At 36.8% G+C, this 22,195-nt stretch overlaps 1 protein-coding gene across 1 annotated transcript in view; it reads right to left on the minus strand.

Annotated features, from left to right (window-relative positions):
• The window catches only part of ABCA13 (ATP binding cassette subfamily A member 13), a 161,774-nt gene that overhangs the window by 1,334 nt on the left and 138,245 nt on the right, over positions 1–22,195 (minus strand). Inside the window, exons 50-54 of the mRNA XM_071553007.1 lie at positions 17,571–17,705; positions 15,026–15,129; positions 13,448–13,540; positions 1,838–1,943; positions 1–62 (exon numbers count right to left, since the gene is read on the minus strand). The exon at positions 1–62 is cut by the window's left edge and continues 2 nt beyond it. Of these exons, the coding sequence (XP_071409108.1) occupies positions 1–62; positions 1,838–1,943; positions 13,448–13,540; positions 15,026–15,129; positions 17,571–17,705 (500 nt within the window). The remainder of the gene's footprint in view (positions 63–1,837; positions 1,944–13,447; positions 13,541–15,025; positions 15,130–17,570; positions 17,706–22,195) is intronic.

Here is a 22,195-nt window from a genome sequence, read left to right on the forward strand (position 1 = left end):
AGCTCTGCTAAGCATCCCTGAATTCGTGGCACGTGGTACTCAAGCAGGTTAAGATGTTGTCCCTGAAAACAAGCAAAAATTACAAAAACAGATAAAAGAGAATGCATATCAATGAAGCTACATTTGCTTGTAATCGATCTAGCCACAATAGATTCTTATTGCAGATTAACATAGAAAATAGGATCTTTTAAAAAAAATGTATTTTATCTACATTGGTATCTCAAAGAACTATTCCCACTCAGAGCACAAATTTTGTGCATGTTCTGAGATGACAGTTTGTTAATCTCATAAAAGATATAAAAATTTAGGACAATTTTATGGTATAGGTTTTTAATCTAACAGACTAGTGCTGTTACAATGCAGTGTGGGAAAAGGCTGAGCCACACAGGTGTCAGAGCATAGTACGGACTTGTATACACAAATGGGTTCATATCTCAGATAGTCATTGATTTCCATTACTCTTTCCCTAAACACAGCTAAAGTTTAAAATAAAAAATAAGAATTAATGGCCTTTGAGAGTTTACCTTGCAATGTAATTCCTATAGGTCTTTTGTAAGCCTTTGTATTTGTTAGACACCAGATCAGTGATTAATCGGTCAGAACACCTTGTGGGGGTCTGTGTGTTTATGGAGGGGGAAGGGGATGGGTCGAACCTCACAGAGGTGGGGTGCTGTCATATCTCTCATGGCAGCCCCTGGAGCCCACACTGAGATGCCCTGGAGCAGTTGCCAGCCACAAACAACCTGGGAAAACACTAACACCCCACAGCTCCTGGAGTCCCTGGCCTGACTCATATTGGCAGAGACAGTGAGGACACTGCCTCTCACCCTGGGCTGGGACCCCAGAGTGTCCTGTGGGTGAGTGACCCCACCTGGGGGGGTTTGGCCATGGGGACCAGGAAGATAAAGGGGCACACACAGAAGTCTCCACTGCTGGCCCTGGTCTATTCTCTTCAGAGCTGTCAACATGTGATCTCTGAGTGGTAATAATGTTCTTTCTCCACTCTTTTTCTCTCTTTACTCTTTCTTCTCTGAATCTCTCTTCCTGTATTCTTTTCTTTCTCTTGTGGGTAATTTAAATACTTATTTTCTGTAAGTTATGGGTACCTCACTTAAGTGGCATGGAGTTTGTGTTTGCTCATTATAACAAAGGTTCCTCACTACAGCAATGCTTGCTAGTCCTGGTAACCTGTTACAACGCTTTTGTGAAGTTGCATGTTTTCTATCCTTGTAAAACCCTTTTTGCCAAAGCACTCATATTCTCACCAAATCAAAATAAATCTCTCAGATAAAAATGTACATTCTTTCTCTGGATATTAACTCAAGGTACCAAAGAACCAACGGCTTTACATGGTTCGTGTGAGTGAAATCTCCTGAAGCCTGAAATTAAAGTGTAACATCCAGTAAGATTGAACCTTCAGGACCAAGGTGTAACAGTATTAAATCAAAGAATGCCAGTAAAGGCTGAGACTTGTCAACTCTGAGCCTTATCAGAAAGCAATCAAAGCAAATACTCTCAGTCACTACGCTGTAGTCCTACTTCAGGTGAAGACAAATGAGAGTTCAACGTCATCAATAGTAAAAGTAAAGGAAATTTTCACTCAGAGTAAGGGCCTTTTTATTTACATTTCCTAAATGGTTGTTTGGAGTTGATTTATCCAGTATCACAAGTCAAATTTTCATTAAATGCTTAAAAGAAAAATAAAAGGGATATTTATATGTACTTTTTCCAAACAGATCAATATATCCAATAATGTAAATATCCAAACATGTATATACTGTTCTTACCAGCCCAAACTAATCCTGCCATATACTGTGACAAGGAGTTTTAGCTGTACCTTAAACTGTGTTCCAGGAAAATGCACTTGTAGGCAGTCCAAAATCCTTCTTCTATAGCTTATTTCTTTGCTAAGCCAAACCTTGACAGAATAACCATCTCCAAACCTGAGAATGAGACACAAAAATGTAACTCCATTTGTCTACACCATGAGGACAGGAAGAACATTTAGCTCAATTGATTTTTCTATGCTTGTGTCAAATAATATCATGTATGCCTACTGTGTTATTGTGATTTTAGTTACTATACTACTGGAACAATAGCATTTCAATGCAAAATTATTAAATTTATGATAAGTGAGACAAAAAAATGTGTTATGCCTACATTTCAGTTACTACAAGACGTTTCACTATCCAATATACCTGAACCTATGTTAACTAAACTGTGTTTTAGTTGCTATATTGCTATACTGGTCAGCAAAAAGCTAATAAAATTACCAATCAAACATATAAAAGAAGGGAAAAAATAATTTAACTTCTCTAAAAATGTGAAAAATGGACATGCAGCACTATTTTTTCAATTCTGTTGACAAAGCTGCACATTCAAATGCAAATCCAGCAGTGTGAGTACAACTGTGTTTTACAGGTATGCACAGTCAAATATATATTTAAGGAGATGGCAAAGTTAACAATTTTTTTTTTTGCTTTATGGCCATGCAATTTTCAGAATAATTCAATAAATTAGCTTCTCTTTCTCAACACTCCAACATCCTTCACCTCCAGGACAACTTCCTTTTCTTCATTCTCCAGCTCTGCAATTACTCATCAGCAAATCCTCTCCAGCTGTTTGGTTTCTAATGGTTACCTTCTGTTATACTCCATTGTGCCAAACCCTTCTTGTGTCTTTTCTGTGTTCAGCTCACGACTCAGGGCAGATTCTGGGTTAATTGGGTCTGACCAGTGTGAGGCACATTTTCATGTGATCAAAGCAGAAGGATGTATCACAGCACGCTCTATGATGTTGCCCTATTCCTATGTACATAAAAAATGTCTACAGATTATCAATCAAAAGGTAATAAAAGATAGAAAGAACTACTCTATGTGTCCAGTTTAACCTGTGCCTGAGTGGCTGCCAGCAAAATATTTCACATGAAGCACCACAAGTTCCTCATCTATAATAAGTATATGGCAATGTTAGGGCTTTAAGTTTTATCTTGGGTGGGATCAGGACTTCTGTTCTTAGAAAGCAATAAAGTCCTTATTGATTTCAGGGCACTGCAAGTTTCCATGATGAAAATAAAAAACTAGACTGCAGATTTTTTTCTATTAAGAATTTCACATTAGTTCAAAATATCATTTCCAAGGATCTCAGGCAGGAATCCCAATTTTTTGTGTAGAATAAAACAGTAGTTGCTACACTTCAGATATGACAGTGGCAGCTTTTGCATAAAGTTGCACAGTATGAAAAGCCCCATTAGAAATAAGTGTAGGGGTTTTAACCTTTTGTTGGGTTTTTTTGTTTATTTTTTGTTGCAGTCAAATGCAACCACTGAACTGCTTGAAATGGAGTAAGAAGAAACATTCCTGATGCAGTGTCCTGTCTGTTGGTTCCTGCAGGATGTTACATGAATCAAATTGTATTGGGTCCAAGCTGCAGGTTATCAAAGATTTACTGGACAGTGTAGCCTGACAAATGAATGCTGCTGTTACATCAAAGAGATCCAGAATAAAGTGGAATCCAAAGCAGTGTCTGGCAGATTTGCTTTGCAATGATTTACTAAGACATAAATAGATCTCTAATTGAATGTTTTAAATGCATAACATCATCCCTGAAAAAATACATGTGATGATAAAAAAAGTTGTTACAAAGACTGATATAGTTAACAAGGGTATTCAATTTATTTGACAGCTAACCTGAGGCAACATTTTACAAGAAGTCATTGATTCTGATCAGTTTTCTGGCATTTCTATACAGCCACCATTGAATTACAGTTTGAAAAATGCTGGTTTATGGAGACATTCAACAGTCTCATAAAATGAAATTGCTGTATGAAATGAAGTTTCCAAAGAAAATGAATCAAAATTGTGATTAGCAGAGAAAGAGAAATCTGTGTAACTTTGGTTTAGTTCTAAATTGTGAATGGCATAAATGCCAGCATGGCACTAATGAAAAGCTTTAAAAGATTTTCCTCTTTTGGCTAGTCAAATTATGATGCTCCTATATCTAGATTTTATATTTCATTTTAACACAAGAGCTCCCCATATATAAAGTAAGTTGATCAGCAATAAACATTTCTGCCTGCTATAATCAGCAAGCTGATTTTGGTAGCAAATTGAGGCAATGAAAATTGAGTTGACCATTTTTTTTCACTGTATTTTCCTATATTCAGGCAATATAAGTAATTCAGAAACCAAAAGTGGAATTACAGTGCAAAGCACAATCTGTTTTGATTAGCCCTGTTAGGGTCAAACCTTTAGCACCTGATAGTTCAAGACCTAAGGAGGAAAACACTATCATTAAAATGGCATGAGCTGAGCCAGCACACACGTTTAGCAGCCATCTGCTGCAAAAGAATCATTGCCTTTTCAAAGCTATTCAACAAAGACATTTTCCATTGCCATGTTACTTTAACAACACCTGCATTGCTATTTGTGTATAAACACACACACGAGAACACATTCTGACAAAATATTTTTCCTCTATCTATCCTTCCTCTTCCTCAGTCAAACTAGTTGTTCATGCTTGACTTTCCCCTCATTAGTGGTTCTGGGAGTATTACTTATTGAGTGTTTTACCTACTGAAAGGCTACCATGAGACTGAAACCAAAATATAAATTCCCAAATTGATTCTGATCTAATTAACTTAAGTATTTAACAACAGCATCAGCTGCAGAAACATGGCTACATAGCGTGGACTACAAAATTTCACACTGTTAATTACACAGGTCCTCAAGATACCTGAGCTGCTCCGATAACAAGGGACCAAAGGAAATATAAAATGGCAACAAAGAATGGAATGGTTTCCGTACCAGGAATTGGTAAATAGGCTGAAATCTTTCAACAACAAAGAAAGACGATGAAGGGGTACAAAGGTGTTTTTAGCAAGCCTAGAATCATGACTAAGCAATGTAACTAAGAAATTATTCTTCACTCTTCTATGTTTCTTATTCAAGAGCAGGGGATGTCAAATTAAATTATAGGAAACACAATGCAAAGTCAGTAAGATGAAGTCATTTTCCTTACAGTACCTAGGGAAACTGTACAGTCATTGACATGGCATGTGCTGGATGCCAGAACTTGACATGACTTGAATAAGAAACTAGAAAAATCTGTGGTGGGGATCCACTAAAAACACCTCTGGCTTAGGAAGCCTCTAAGAAAGAAACTACTGAAGGTGGTTGAGCAATGTGGAAAAGTAACTGCATGCGCTTATCTTGTTCCTGGACTTTTCCCTCCTGGCTGCTGTCAGAGAGAGGATAGTGTGCTAGACAGGTTTTTGATCTGACCTCAGGGTGGTTTTGGTTTAAACATCAGAAAAAGGAACTCAGCCTGGGTGAATCACCCAAATGGTTGCTCAGTTCTCAGAAGGGTTTTGCAGCCTGTGATACAGTCCCACAGCCACAGTGACAATAGTACAAAAATAGATTATATAAATCTACCTCAGATTTGTGTCTACACAAGCTGCAGTCAAAATGGAATAAAGTATAGCCAGATCTATACTGATGAGGAAGTCCCCTAGATTCTTCCCTGGTGCTCTTTCTAGCCTTACAATGGGAATGCAAGTGGATTTTGTTACCCAAAGGCTGAAAATTGTAATAAATATCAAGGAGAGGAGTTCCCACATTGAGCAGCGCAAAATTTCATTGTTCTTTTCTGTTCATTCCTCAGAGATCCTGGCTCACAGGTTTGAGCAGGGAGAGAAGAAACACTGCTGAAACACAATGCCTTATAGACACACAGCTGAGCCTACACTGGGCTGGTCACAAGGGCTCCCTAGAGGTACTAACCCAATGTTTTTTTGAAACTTGTCTCATGAAATCCTGTTTTCTATGAAGGATGAATAAGTGAGTACATTATCAGCAGACTTTGTTTGCGAGGAAAAAAAAAAGTGTTTTCATTTAAAATCCTTGGAGTTTTCTTGCCTACAAATGAACAAAACCAAACCTAGAAACCGCAGTTTTAACTTACAGCAGGTCCAGAATGCCCAGCTCATTGAATCATACTCTTCCCAAAGCCCGTTTACCAACTCTTCTCTCCCACAGACAAATTACTGAATGTACCCTCAGGAAATCAAGAACATGGCCCTGTTTCCTAAACAGTGATGAATAAGAAAAGGATCTAATCACCCATATGCTTTGTTTTCCTCTAATAAAAGAGTACATTTCCTGGAGAATGTTGTGCTATATATATATATATATACATCAAAAAATTACTGCTCCCAGAAAGTTTACTGGTGGAAATACAATGTATCTACTTTGTGTAGTACTTGTTTGATCAAAAGATTAGTTCAAAATGACATGATTGGATAACAAAATAAAAAACAGATGAACATTGACACTTAATATCTGCAAGGAACTGCATCTTTTAGAATATATGCCATAAATTTCCAAAAAGAGAATAATTTGCTACTGTGCTGTTTGCCCCTCTGCTTTGGTTTTCATTCATTTGCAGGCAGATATGGTTCTACTTTCCCTGCATGGAAAGAATAATGGAATTGTTTAGGTTGGAATAGGCCTCATCTAGACAAGATTATTAATTATGCCGGTATGATTGCTGAAGCACAGGATACAGATCCAGGTCATTCCTCTTGCAGCCTTAGACAAGTACAATTTATAAACATAACAAGGCTTGAACAACTTGAAAGCAAAACACTTTGAAAAACTTTGAAAAAAACCCCAAAAATAGAAATAAAATTATCAAACAAACACACCACAGTTTAAGACAGTTTTAAATCACACAAAGTATTTAATTATTTCATCTAAGAAGTAGCATGCAAAGGCATAACCTAGGAAGGAAAAAAGTTATTAATTTTTAAATAATTGTGGGTTTGGTTTTTTTAAATGCTAAAATGAAATGCAAATACAGTCACATGCAAAATGTGATTTCCTTCTACAATTATTCAGAAACTCAGCATTGCTGAACAGATAAGCTTGATTAGATGTAAACAAACAGACATAAATAAATTATAAAACCTGTCTTTATCTACTAGTCATAGATTTGCTTCATCTTTTTTAACTGATCATGATTTTTCCAGGGTAACAATTGAAACATAAAAACAGTTATTAAAACAATAAGCAGCACTGGTTCAGGTATATTATACATTCACTATTTGTTCACACACACTCCAGGTTTTGATATCAAACCATCTGAAGTTAATTTCTGTAGTCAGTAATATCATTGCCGTAACAGTGACTGCCCCAGGTTATGAGCAGTGCAGGGGACAACTTTACCTCCTTCTCTGAATATAGTCTTGGAAGTTCTTAGGTATGATTTCCAAAAATGTGGTGAAATCCTCAAAAAATCTTGTTAATTGTTTATAAATGTGCATCCACAAAATCTCTCTACATATGAGCTTATATCTCTCTATATAGCTGTATATCTGCACATACTGGCAAGTACCAGGGATTTGTTACTCTTGCATTATTTATATATTATATTCCCAGATAAACAGGAAAGCCACACACTAATTCTGTGCAAAGCTCATAGTAAAGTCTGTAAAGAACCCAAACTGTTTTCTTAAAGCACCTTCTGGGGCACAACAGTGAAAAAAGCAGTAGTAAGTAACATTATTATTGTGGTGCTATCACTGGGTTTCAGTGTACTGGTTTTTAATATAATAATCAGGATATTATTCACTAAAATTTCTAATAAAAGGACCTTATCAACACTTCAAGGTCAGATTCTCAAGTTTAAAAAGTTCTATAATGGAGATGAGCTGTGAAATTAAAATTTAAACCACTCTTTGCTTTATGTAATAAACTTTAGTTACATCACCATATAACACCTAGTCATGAAATCCCTGTCATGAATGCCTGACAAGATACAGTGGGTATACCTGCTGACACAAGTGGCTTTATTTACTGCAATACCTAGAAAATGTTGCAAACAAGATAGCAGATTGAGGAAAAAAAAAAAGAAAAATGAAAGAAAATGCTTCACAATTGTGGTATGCCGCAGGGAACTGAATCCTACCCTTTCATCCCCATATACCTGTGAGGTCTGTGATAATTCACTTAGGCTCTAAGGCTGCATTTTTCATGACTGCTTTCCTGCCTGGTTAAAGGCTCACCTTGAGACCTAGGGCTCCAGTTGACAGGAGGCACTTGAAGGGCCTTCTGAAACACCCACAGCTACAGCTGAAGTTTACAGGCATTGTAATTTGAATGCAATGTTGAACAAATAGAAAATATTTACTTGTAAACTGCTAAGATGGACTACTCAAACCCTTTAAATGAATGAATACAGAGACACAATGCAGCACATAAAATTACAAAAAAATTGTGTTGTAATGCACAGGTGCAGTAGGACTGAATGTTACACTAGGTTTTATCAGAGTGCAAAGATATTACTCATTTCTGAACTCTCAGTCTGTGTGGTTTTGAAACTTCAAGAACTCTTTTCTGCAAACTTTCCTCTTAGTTTAATAGCTATATTACATGATTACCAATTCACTGCCTTAATGCATTTTTCATGTACAAAAGGAATGTGTTTTCTTCTCAAGAATAATAAAAATTATATAAATTTCTATATTTCAAAGCACATAAGAAACTCGTTCCTAGTATATCAATTAATATGATAACACTGTTTCCACTGAATATATTGATGAGACCTTTAATCCTCCATTTAAGAAATCTACACATGAGTTTGAGGAAAATAACATATTCTCAATCAACCTTTAAAAAAGGATAAAGTATAAATAGTCTGCCAACATATTTTCTATTCTAACCCAGCTATAACAAATGGATTAATTGTTGTCTAATTTAATCAGATGGCTTGCTGATAAAATTTGAGCAAAGACTTGATGTGTGTCCAGCACCTGACAAATTGGTATGGGTTTTTCAAATTTGAAAAGTCTGTCCAGATGGCCCTGGAATGAAGGATAGTATTCAAAATGTTGTTCCCAGAGAACTGGCCAGCTGTATCTAACATGAAAATGCTTCTGTGAATTTTTTAAAAAAGCATTAAGTATAATGGAGAATACTGGAGAGAGCATTTAAGTGTAATCCATTCACAATTTAGAGTAATTGACTCAGTTGGCAAGAGTCATCTGAAATTCGGCTTTAATGGGCACAACTGTTAACAAATCAATCTCAGACAAACTACATCTAGAACTAAGATGCTAGCTTTTTGAAAATTGCCACTCAGTTTGTTGTTCTACCTAACTACAGTTCTTGACATTATTTGGAAATTAGCCACTTACAACAAAATGGCTTTCTAAAGAAGTCCTATTCTTATTATTCTGCTGAGAAACACCTGAGGTACCTTAAATCCATTTAAACAAACATAAATAAGTCAGGGCTCAATAGTTGGGGTCAGAAAGCCAAACACCTACATTTGTAGTGAGAAGACTGTTTTGGATAAGCATTTTGTAAAAGGCTTGCACAAGGGCTGGAAAAATGGAGAAGTCTCACACATTAGAATCAGAGCAATATTTTATTTCCCTATCAAGCTTTTATGTTTCACATTAGCATCTTCCTGGAGTTCACTCATAGCCTTCACAGCAGAATTTTGTACTGCCATCTGACAAAGCTGTGCTCAGTCCAAGATTATGATCTTTCACATCTGCCAAGGGCTGAAAGTGCAGCCAGAGAGAAAGAACAGAATCCTTGAACGTCCCTCTAGAGCAAAGAAGCAAATTTAACAGGGCCCCAAAGAAGACCCATTAAGCCTTCATAACATATCAGTCAAAAAGGTTATCATAATCTGGACTTTATATGCTGGAATGGTACTAAAGAATAAACAAATAAAACAATTCTGAGGATTTCCATCAAGACAGACAGAATTTGCCAAGAAGGGCAGAAAGGATGTCATTTTAGTGGATGTAACCTACATTTGGAAGAGGAAAAAATTCTTGTGATATATTAATATAGTCACAAGTAATATCAAAATATGCTTCTATTGCTATTTCTTACAATACAGGACTCCTTCAATCCTAAATAAAAGTTGTATGAAAGTTTTATCTGGTTTAAGTGTTCATACACTGTTTAGATTTCTTCCCTTCTTGCAATCTTCAAACCCAGATCAGATCATTTATAGTTGATTTTGAAGTATTTTCAAAATTTGATTTGTAGAAACAAATTGAAGACAGACTAAATCATATCAAGAGCTGCTTATAAACAAGAATGCATTTTTAAAAACAAGCTGCAAAATCTAACAGAAAACCCACGATAAGCTACAACTGTGGTCCCCATTAATTTATCTTAGTAGCTTTCTTGCCTGTTAATATACATGTGTATATTACTAGCCTAATTCATTCACACACGCAGCACACAAATACACCATCCAATCCCCAAATTTTTAGAGTATGTGTAATGTAGATTAATTCAGATGCAACAAAATCAGATTTGCTTATGCTCCCCTTCAATTACATTGCTTCGTGAAACAGTTTTTTCAAACAAAATATAAAAGGTGGTAGGCTTTTCACAGTGAGATGGTGCAAGGGACATATACGCTAGACAGTGCTAATTGCATGGAAAACACTGAAACACCAGGGAAACATTAGTAACTATTGGAGTAGAGGTGTCTGTTAAGGTAGGTGTTAGTCCTAATAGCAGATTGGATTTAGTACTTCTTATGGTCTATCACTTTAGAAGAAACAATGTTTTGCTCTGTATGTATGGCAGTTAGAATGGCAGTGCTATTAAAACACAGGGAAGGAAAGAAAATGGGAAGGAAGGAGTAACTCAATACTCTTCCAAGTCCTTGAAGTTTTTCAGTATATTCACAAGTGGAATGGAAAGTGAGAAAATGAAAAATATTAAAATAATTTAAAGTTTAATTATTTCAATGGTGGCTTTTGAGTAATAAGTAAGACAATTCTACCTCTACTCCTCTCCTATCACATGTAGATGCAGAAATCCTCCATAAGGTACATGGTGGTATTTCTGGAAATTGTCTTCAATAAGTCTGGAACATTAATTACACAGAAGGTACAAGGTTTTTTAATCTTGTAGCAATTACCTTGTGTGTTCAGTGTGTGATAGCCTGGGGTTTATGATGAAGGACCATATTGGCAAGTGTCAGAGGGAAGTTTGGAAGCTAGACTGTGCAATAAAATGAGTACAAGAACATCTTTGGTTTCTCCCCAGCAATTGTCAAAAATTTTCCAAAGAAAACATGGAAACATCTTGTGTGTTTATATGAGGTTTTAAGACTGTGCTCTCTGCAGTGGCTTTGTACCTGCCAGCCAAGAAAATGAATTAGGCAGTCAGAGCAAATTCAGACAACTGCATGATTTAAATAAATCCTTCGATAAAGCTAGTGGCTATTTTTTACTAATAAAGGGTTCTAAAGTTTTTTTAAAAAAATCAAAAAGGTCTTGAAAAATAAGTGTGGGAAATTTGCAGACTAAATCAATTAATAAGCTAGGAGTTATAGGGATTTTAGTCCTGCCTTAAATGAAAAATATTAGAGCAGCTTGAGCTACACTGTTTCTGTGGAAAGTCTCGGCAATATTGGTCTCCAGTTCACACATTACCCACATGAATGTCCCTGACATACGTTCAAGAACAGACACCTGCTGATATTACAAAACATTCTTAAAGTAGAGAAAGTGCACTTTTTATAAAGTTACAATAATTTTAAAGAAATAATTGCTACAAAGATGACTGCTACATATTCTTATTATGACCTTGCTTCAGAGAACTTAAAAGAGGCACTCCTACTGCCTTGATTCTTGAATGGCAAATCTGTGAATGTCTCAATAACTTCAGAATTAATGTGAAGACACTTCCAGCATGATACTTTTGCATTGATATGCTAACTATGATCAGAAAGAGGTCTATCTACAGAGGCAGTTCAGAAAATTGAGAAATAACTGCCCTATTTATATTAATGTGGTGCATACTTATGGGTATGCTTATGATGCCTTGTTTCCTTAAAAAGGTGGATGAAAAGTTGCTGCTAAAGGAAACATCAGAAGTGGCACAACAACGTAGAAGATAAAGCAGAAAGTAGTCTTTGTGAAATGTCTGATTTTGCCCTCTCAAGGTCAAGCTGAGAAGACAGAGACAGGTACTTCACTCCAGAGGATCTGAAACATGAAAAGGAGAGACTCACATTTATCCAAGCTAACTTTATATGCTCAACTGAAGTGCTTAGTACTATTTTTTAATTCTTTGGGGACACACTCATCTTCAAAAAGCAGTTTCACCTGTCCAAGTGCTGCAGTGTCCTCTACAGCATCTCTCATTCTACAAAAGGAATAAAGGATGCCTGCACTCTTGCTAATCTACTCCAGCTAGTTAGACCACAGGCCTCTCTATGCTATGAAATTTGGGAAGACACAGTATGGCATATGGCAAAGGCGAAGACTGAGATGCAAAAGAAGCAGAAACTGCTGAAGAGCAATTGCCTTCTCATGCCTCCAGAAATTGTGGTAACTACTCTCGGAAAGATCTGCAAATATGAAAAAAGGCTACAATCACACAGAACCATCAGAAATATAGATGCAGACATCAATGTTTTCTCACCATTCAGTTTATAATGTCTCTAGATCAAAGATCATCTTGATGAAAAAGTCTTGGAAGGAGAGAGCTTATTAAAGTAGATGTGAATGAGGCCCATCATGCCAATGCAGCTGTGGAACAAGGCCCTACAGTTCTATCCAAAGGGAAGGGCAGAAAGCCAAAAGTGCTATCAAGAGACAAGAAGTTATCTGCCCTGTAAACATGGTAGACAGCAATTCCAAAACATTTATGTAGAGCTTGTTCCCCTGACAAGTGCCTCTGCACTTAAGAGTGCTAAGTGCTGAGCTAGTACAAAGCAGTGTAGTTTTGCTGCTTGTAAATGAGCTGTATCATCTTACATAGCTGACTGTCTGGATGTCCTAACAATTACACTTATTACTGAATGTCAATGTTCTAGCTATAAGTTGCAGTAACTTTCCTCTTACCTCTTTTTGTGGTGATTTGAGTCCATCCTCTAAATTAAGCATCCTCATTAACAGGTATTAAATTAATTCAAGCAGAGTTCAAAGAGAAAAGAGGCTTATACACACCAGGAAAAGGATGCAGAAAACAGCATAAACATCTGCAATTGTCAGTGAACTTGGTAGGAAACTGAGATGGTTCAAAATAGATGTTCTTGCTGGATGCTGACCTGTTAAAAGTGCTAATTCTTGTTACAAGAAATCCTCAGAAGGAGCCAAATTGTATTTCATCACTGTGTTGAATTCTCACAACGTATTCCTTAGGTTGCGTGCAGAAGGGCTTCATTTTAGGTACAGATCTGTCTCTTTCAATTACCTAAGCAGACTACAAAGCGTTTTAGCAATGCCATATGTCAACTTAACTTGCTAAGATATCTTAATTGGCTCTTTTTAAACTTCAGCAATGGCAGGAAAAGGAAGATGTGCTTAGCAGTCAAAAATATTTATGCCTTAGCACCACTAAAGTGTCCAGCCCCTTGTTAGATGGAAGGTAGATGCAGGTTTGATATTGACATATAATACCTGTTTTTAATGTGCTGGGGAGAACCAAGACACTTGAAACTTCCATTGACCATAATAGCAAGTCGTGTGCAGAGAGCTTCACACTCTTCCATACTAGAAAATAAAGCAGAAAAAGAAAATTAACTAAATAATAGTGAAAAGAAAAACCATTATTTATACCTAATTTTAGTTCTAGTAGGAGGAATCTTGACAGCTGCAAAAATGGGTACACAAAACCTTTGGCCTTAAAGGTCATCAGTCAAAGTTGTAATCCCAGTCAGTGCATACCAAAAGTTATTACAACATGATACCTAATGGGCCAGTTCTGGCCACAGCACAAAGGTATAATTACCATAGACAAGTGTCTGATAAGCAGTCCCAGAAATGCCGCTGAGTGTGAGAGCCATGAATTCTGTTGTTCCCTGTAACACCTGTTTGTGGTCATTATGAGCTAAAGGATACAGGAAGAAGAATAAAGTAAGCTTGCTCAGCTTATCTTTTGAATAGTACATACCTGTGAAAAGGAGTCACCCTTAATCTGATTGCACAGTAGAAGAAGATCTAAAACACTACCATCCAAACAGAATTTAGGACATGGAAATGTAGCTAAATAGAAAAGCAGGATCCTCTTAGATGTGGCTGCTTCAGATGGTAATAACTTTAACTTGTAAATCTTAGGGCAGATGGGCTGTCATTCTACATATATTATAGAATTGTGTGAGCAGTTCCTCCAAAGCAGCACTTCAGACATAGGGAATTAACTGGGACATACCCATCATTCCAAAGGGGAGTCAAAGATTGTTGATGTTCCTGCAATTTCACCATGTGTCCTCCCCAGCACTTCTGAGACAACTAAACAAGAGATGTCTTGTGTGCCTTAGCCATGGTCTGGTCTATATCAAAGTGCTTTGACTGAACAAGCATCAGCAATTAAGTATCCCTCTAGGAACAATTTCCTTAAAATAGAACAGGGCTATGGTGAGAACTGCCAAACCACTATATTTGAGAGACACTGGGAGAGGGTTTGCTAACACTTCTTCCCACAGATCAGGAAATTCACTGATTAACTCCTATTGCTCCCCCTGACATAACACTCCCCAGCTGTGCCAAAGTTACACAAAAATAGGCTGTAGGGGCAGTTGATACAACCTCACTCCTCCTCTCTTAAAACAAAAGTTTTGCCTCTGAAATTAAAGAAAAAGGTCTCTAAAAAGTCAGTAAATAGTCCTCAAAAGACTTTTCACTTCCACTTTCCTTTGTAAGGATTTTTAAGATGGGCATCTGCAAAAGGATAACCTGATGTTCCAAGCAAAAAGGGACACTACAGCACTGAATAGAAAAAGAATTAATCACATCATCTCTTCTGTGCCTGTAGCCCCTTGAGCCACATTATGTTCCTTAAACATTAAATAAAGCAAATATTTGGGATTTACACTGGCTCCATTTTCATGAGCAGAAAGGAATTGCAACATAATTCCAAGACATTCTCTGTTTCACACCAGGGTGAGCATATCTTCAGAATATACTCTCCTGTTGACAGTTGACAGCAGGTGAGGAGACAGAACAAGAATATGTTGGCTGCTGGGATAAGGGTTTTACCTGTGGGATGTCAGCACAGCTGCACAGCCATCCTGAACCTCCTTAAGAATGGTTTTCCAAAGGTAGCGTTTAGAGCAAGGATCCATCCCAGAGCTGGGCTCATCCTACAGGAAAAATGAAAATGACAACACAGCTGAATGGGAAAAACATAGCACAGCTCCTGCCCAGCATGAAGAATTAACAGAACTCTTAATAAAATCATGTATTTTTCTCTTAAAATGTTACATGTTCAGAAGAAGGTCACTTAACATATACAGTTTAATCTCTAAATTTATGGAAGGTACTCTTAAGTCAAGAAGTAGATATATAAATGATGTTTATCATACAATATAATAAATATATTAGTTATAAATTATTTATAAATATATATATGTTTAGTAATCTATATACATATACTCTTTTTGATAGGAGAGAGTTTCAGCTGTTTTTTTCTCACTTTCTTGGAGGGTTTGGGGACTGTTTTTTCTCTACATGCACATCTGCTATGCTTACAAGCAAGTGGAGAGGTCCTGTAGCTCCCAGCTACCTGCACTGCCCATCTCATAGTCATGTGTTGATAATATGTTTGGACCTGGCACCCCTCACCAGTTACTCCCCTGGTGCCTTTGAGAGAAATCCTCACGCTTGGTGGAGACAATCCCCAGTATTAAATAAAATAAACTCAGCCAGTGCAAACCATCTGGGAAAACCATTTCCTGCTCAGATGGCTTTCATGGGGAAAGTGCTGCTACAAAAACTATTTCCACTTTCTATCTAATTCTCCTTTCCTCACTAAATCAAATTTTTACCTCATCCACTCATGGAAGCAAAAAGAATATCTGTTTTCTAATCTAGTCTCTGTCACTACAAAACTAGGGAGAAGTAAACTCTTACAGTTGCTTTTTATCCTATCGAATTCCGTGAGGAGTGTCAGGAATTATTAGGGTGGTATGGCCATTGCCAATGTACTTGCAGCAAGGAATCCCAGCTGAAACTTGGAAGAAGAGTTTTCAAGAAACAAAGCAAACACAACATCCAGTTTGATGCTGATTTTGCTACTTGGCTACCAGTGGCAGAGGTGAAAAAATTTAGTTCAGTTCTCCTTTAAGTGTGGATTGCTAACAAAGAGAATGTAAAAAGCAATAAGCATAAAGCAACCCACACTGTTACTCAAATTTATAGCCAGGATCCTGGAAGCAAGCTGGAAGATAGTAGTTTTTATTGATGTCTCTGCTTTCAGACAAAATAAAGAAAAAAGCCTTTTAAAATACTGAATACCTCCTTAAAAATCTGCTTAGTTTTCTGAAGCCATCCAAATGTTTTAAAGCATTTGACATATTTAGATATTTTTCTTTCCTCTTGTCATTCTATATGCAATAGTCTGTGCCCTGCAGCAAGAAGTAGACTGAAAATGGATACTTGCAGTAATATTCTGTCATAAAGACACTGGAAAACAATTGGAGCATTTTCTAAGATCAGGAAAAAGCACTGATTTAAGATTATCTCCTCCTTTTACTAACTGAACCAAGGTCAGTTTAAGCATAAAATGTAAATAAAATAATTTAGCTTAGAAGTGAGGCAATAATAAGCAGTTAGTAGCAGCAATATGCATCTGATCTTCTGAAACTCGAACCCCAGGAGAACATTTTTATTTGGTTCAGCTTAGCCAGTGGTCTGTTACGGAGGCACTGGTTTCCCTCTCAACTCTGAGGAGCAGCTTTTCTCCCCCTGACTGTCCTGAAAGGTTTATTCCATTATTGAACAAGTTTAGCTCTTCTCAGCCAAGGCTTAACAAAGGGATGTTCAATATTCTCTAGTGAAACAATAGGCAATGATAAGAAAAAGAATAAGGTGTCATAATGATTCAGTTCAGCTTTGTAGAACCCTGATCTTCAGCACAAAACGCATTATTTAAACTGGAGAGGCCAGCTGTAGGCCTAAATGAGCAATACTATGCAAGTACCAAAACAGCAGGTGGTATTTCAAATTAACATAATTTGGGAGTATTAGTTTGATTGTGTGACTTGTGAATCAAAAAAAAAAAAGTAAAAAATATGGCTCAATAATTAATTACACCAGCTCCAATTACTAATTAAAATAAGAATCTTTTTTCCTGAGGAGGGAAGTAGAATTGTTCAACCATATTTTTCTCATGTTTTGTAAAAATAGAGAATATATAAACAATTAACATATTTTTCATTACATCATTTTTTCTCCTTCTCCCTAGGTAAATCTCAAAAAAAATTGAATGTGTATTTGGGCCATGAGATGTTACAATTTATTTGCGTTTAGGGCTTTTTTTTTCCTGATCAGCCAATTACCCCAAGGAAAAAAAAAAAAAGAGAAAAAAGAAATAAACCCAAACAATTTCCCTTGCAAATTTTGTGAGCACTAGAGAATAAAATTACAGGTATTCATAGAGCAGAACAACGAGGACAATTGTATATCTATGTATCAATTACTCCCTGACGGATCAGGAAACTACCTGATTTTCTTTAGAGCAAATACATTAGAATAAAATTCAATGTAACCCATTTATCATAGCCACAGTATTACCTTTACTCACCAGTAAAAGTATTTGGGGTTTACCAACTAAAGCCACAGCAGTAGAGAGCTTCCTCTTTGTGCCAGCACTGTACATCCTCACCAGTTTGTCAGCATGGGCATTGAGGTGTAACCGGTTAACAAGGTCCTCTGCAACCTGTGGTTTAAAAATTTGAAGGCCAACAAAGACGAGTCAGATTAGGTAGCCCTTGTGCTTAGGATAAAAGAACATCCTGCTCATGCATATAAAGCAAATGGACATGGTATTTCCTTATTCATCCCAACCTGCTGCATAATATTACTTTTGAATCTTCAACACATACAAAAAGCCTCTCTGGGACTCCTTAGCTCCCCACAAAGGGTAAAGATTTTCTCATATAGAAAATCTGACTTTATCATTGCTTGGAAGAGTCATTTGCATTCAGATTGTGTTGATAGGTTAATGATCTAAAATGTCTCTCATTTCACTCATTTATTTGATCAAACATAGGAGAGACTGAAAATTCAAGAGAGAAAATTCTCCATCTGCCACAAAAATGTTGAAAATGTCAGAAAAGGGAGGCACAGGTTGAGGATTTAGAGTATCTTAAAGACAAAATCTAACAGGGTTAAGTTAACATACCTTTGTAATAACTAAGAGGGGTAAGTTGACCCTAGCTGGGTTGGTTTTAATTACTTATAGAATGTGTGATCTGAGCAAGCACATGTTCGCAGCTGCAGACAATGTTCACGCTGTCCCCGACAGCATTTCTTTGCCAGAGACAGTTCTAACATACAAGACTCCCTCAAACACTGGTGCTAGAGAATTTTAACTGTAGCAATAGCCTTACTCCATCCATATCAGCTATCACTGCTGGACCATCCAGGGAGACCTGCAAATACATGATGGAAAAAACAAGTTTTCTACTCCCTGGTGGCAAATCCACCCTGCAAAGCAGCAAGTGTTTGGTGGCATGCTCCTGGGGGCTGTATCATCAAGGGGTGATCAACTTTGTAAAACAGCAAGTATGCCTTTAACCTGTATGTGCAGACAGCTTGGATATTCTTGTAAAACAAGTAGTTGCATGGTGCTCTATTGCCCAAGATCAACAGCCAGAGCACCCCTCCAATGGTTTATTCTCTTTGTTGCCTCTGCATAGGCTTCAGCAAAAAGCAAGGGAGGACTGGAAGTATTAGTCATATCAGATGGACAGTCTCCAATTAATTCAGAAAATCCAATAGAAAAACCAATTCAAGAAACAATATTGCGAATTAATATCCAGTCTTCACCCCAAACAAACTGCCACCAGCATTATAATATTTTTATAAGACAGTTTTATGCAAACTCCTTTGGAAATGTTAAGATATTTGTGACCCTTTTAGCAAGATTTTTGAAGTACTGCTTATAAAATAGGACACCTCTGACAGAAAGATCTCTATGCAGGAACAGCACTGCAGTGGTGAGAATCTGCAGTGACGACCCTTGCACTGGTATTCATAGTCATTTGTATTTGGTGTACCTGAATGTAGAACCTGACAGCAATGCATGTTCTCATACAAAAGCTACACTTCGTAAATATTGCTCTGACTACATTAAATGCAGAAAATTAAAAAATCCCAAACCTCTTAATCAACAACCACTAAACTACTCCAGGTAATATATATATACTGAAAAGTTTAAGTCTTTTGCTGTTTCAGAGTTAATTCACAGTGAATTCACAGTGGTTTACTTCCATTTAGAGACTATTTGTCTATGTCAGTGGAAGTGCCCTGAATTCAAATATTCTGTGTTTTAGAAATGATCAATTACTTAAACAATATTCTAAGATATAATAGTAGAGCTTTTTTTTTTTTGGTTGGTTTGGTTTGCACTGTTTTTTCACTTCCAAATACAGGTCTCATTGTACAACAAAACAACACATAAAGTGAAGTCCTCTAAAGCATAGGGGAGACAGCTTTATCCTCTCCCCTAAACTGACTTGGCTTTGCCACCACTGGGAATGCATGCCTTACTGACAGCAGGATTATCCTCCTACACATCCACCAACAAACACAGAGTTAAACAGAAAAGCTCATAAAAAATTAAGATCAGAAAGTGAAAAGATGTCGTCTCATGTTTACACCAAAATTAACATGTGTTGAAAACCACACTAAGTTTCAGGAGTTAATAAACACTAAGCAAAAGAGGCCTATGTATCACAGCTGAAATATGGTAAAAACTATCCTTTAGCTATGACCAAATTCCTTTAAAGGATTTACTTTTCTCTCATCAACTATAGAATCTCTAACAAAAGTTTTTCCCAAAATTGATTTGGATTAGTTTACCTAGTAGGGAGTGGAATAAGCATTGGAATGAGCGCTTCAATCCATAACATGTAAACAGAATCCTCCAACACTCTGTGGAGTTTCTAAAGGCTACATTCATTCCAGAAGAGTCTGTAAGGTAACAGAACTTCTTGCAAACATGCTATTATCTGTGGGAGTAAAGGTTAAAGTAGGCATGGTGCCCTCTATCCACAGGGAACTAAGAGGTACATCCATTCCACTGAAAAGCAGTAAGTGATGCAAATTACGTAACCACTAATGCTAATGGCTTTACACTGTCTTTGAAAATTACCTCTACTATTCAAGTAAAAAATTAAGTGGTAGGAGGAGTTTTCAGTCAGTGTGTCTTCCAGAAAAACTTGGGATTTAATGGAGATTCAATCTATTCAAAGATCAGAAACATTATAGCATGTCTATCCTCACTTGGAAGGCTGTATCCATCAGTGTATTAGTTTTCCATCATTTCTGACACAATAAATACAATGCATAACTTATTGGATTTTTTTTAACAAATCCTCATAAAGCAAACCTTTACACAATATTGGAAATGTGTATCATACCAGATACAAATTATAATAAGCATTCCAAAGTCATCTGAAAAATAACTATACATGTCCAAAGCAATAATTCAAAGTGTCGGGTTCCGAGTGTAGTTTGAATATCCCAAACAGCAATCATTCATCAATTCCACACCGAAAAGTGTTCATTTGGTTTCAGAGTAAACTCTTTCTTACATTTGTAGAGTGTATACTCATGGTGAAACTCCTGGGGGACAACAGCACTTTATCCCAGAATTTCATAAAACTGTACACACAAATTCTCAAAAAAAAGCAAGCATGCAAAGAATAAATTAATTCACAAATTCCCATTTCCAACATCTACCAAATAAAACATGTAAGGAAATCATTGAGATTCTAGAATTAGCGGAAAAATCTACCTGAAGAGTTAATGTGAAGAGAAAGAATACTGACATTTCAAGAAGTGTCCTCAGAAGGCCTCATGAAGCTTGTTTTGAGATTTGGAACACAAATTTTAATGCTAATGAGGGGTGTCGTGTCATGTAATGTTGTGCTAATAATGTTAATTTTTTGACACGCTATGTGCTGTCTTTTGGAACAATTTGAGACACAGAAATCTGACATATTAAAGAAATAAAAATAAGAATTAAAAGTACTCTGCTAAATCAGTTTCTGTCTAAATAGCCCAAAATCTGACACTAGCTTTTCCAATTTTGCAGCAAAAAGAAACTTCCGGAGCAGATTTGTGAAGTATAGCAAAACATGTGAAGTTTAATATTGATAGCAAATGACCCGTTTTTCTCCTCCTTTGCCATTAATTTAATTACTGTTTTGGAACATTAAGTGCACTCAACTTTATGTCAGGCACTTAACTCCTGCTGCTGATAAATCTGTCTAGCAAAGGACTTGGTCCTTGAAGTTAGGGCTTCAGTAGACAACTTCAGCAGCAACACATCCTGTAAATCACCTGCTTGCTCACCAATTTACTAAAAAACAAATTAAATGTACATTTCTTTCCATATCAAACCAATGTACTCTCTGGAATACATGTCTGTGCATATTAGCATAAACACTCACTGGTAAACATTCAGAGGCAGGCTTGGAGCGTTGTATCATAGACAGGAGGGAATGATGAGAAAGTAACAGCTCGCATTTCCATACAGCTGCTATTCCAAAGCATTCCCAGGCCTTATTTTCTTTATAGGCAACTAATATGCTCACTTTCTCCAGGCGCCAACCATTTCTGAGTTGGAGCACAGCAGCTGTTGAACAGTTGACAGCCGTGCCACAGTCAGGAGGACCCGCTGACAAAAGCATTTGTTTTCCTCTGAGATAGCTGCATTTCAGTTTTGGATGAAGGTAAACAAGAGCAGCTAAATGTTATTTGCAGGAATGCTTTGATCCCTTGATAGCAAGCATATGGCAACAAAGTCTGCACTGCAATCTATGCGGACAAAAAATTAAGACAACTGAAAGGAAGAATGATCTGTGTATCACAAATGTGACACCAAGGCACAGAAGGCTGCCTATAAAGCATAGTCTAAGCCTGCATCTAGATCTTCTAAGGTTCAGGATTATCAGACAATTAACATTTTTCTTCTCTCAGTGTGCCACATAATATAACACATCTCTAAATGAGTGAGTTTCATCCATTTGAAGTGTGATGCACACATGACTTAATACACCAGTTGAGGAACTCTTCCCCAAATGGCCTTGAGAACTGACATTGCAGTAGCTGTCTACTAATTGCCCAGATTACAGCTGGATCTGATCATAAAGTGGAAACTCTCAGGTACACTCATTATTCCTAATACTTCTGGCATTT

Source organism: Pithys albifrons, chromosome 4 (assembly GCF_047495875.1).
Source record: "Pithys albifrons albifrons isolate INPA30051 chromosome 4, PitAlb_v1, whole genome shotgun sequence".
Classification (NCBI taxonomy): domain Eukaryota; kingdom Metazoa; phylum Chordata; class Aves; order Passeriformes; family Thamnophilidae; genus Pithys; species Pithys albifrons.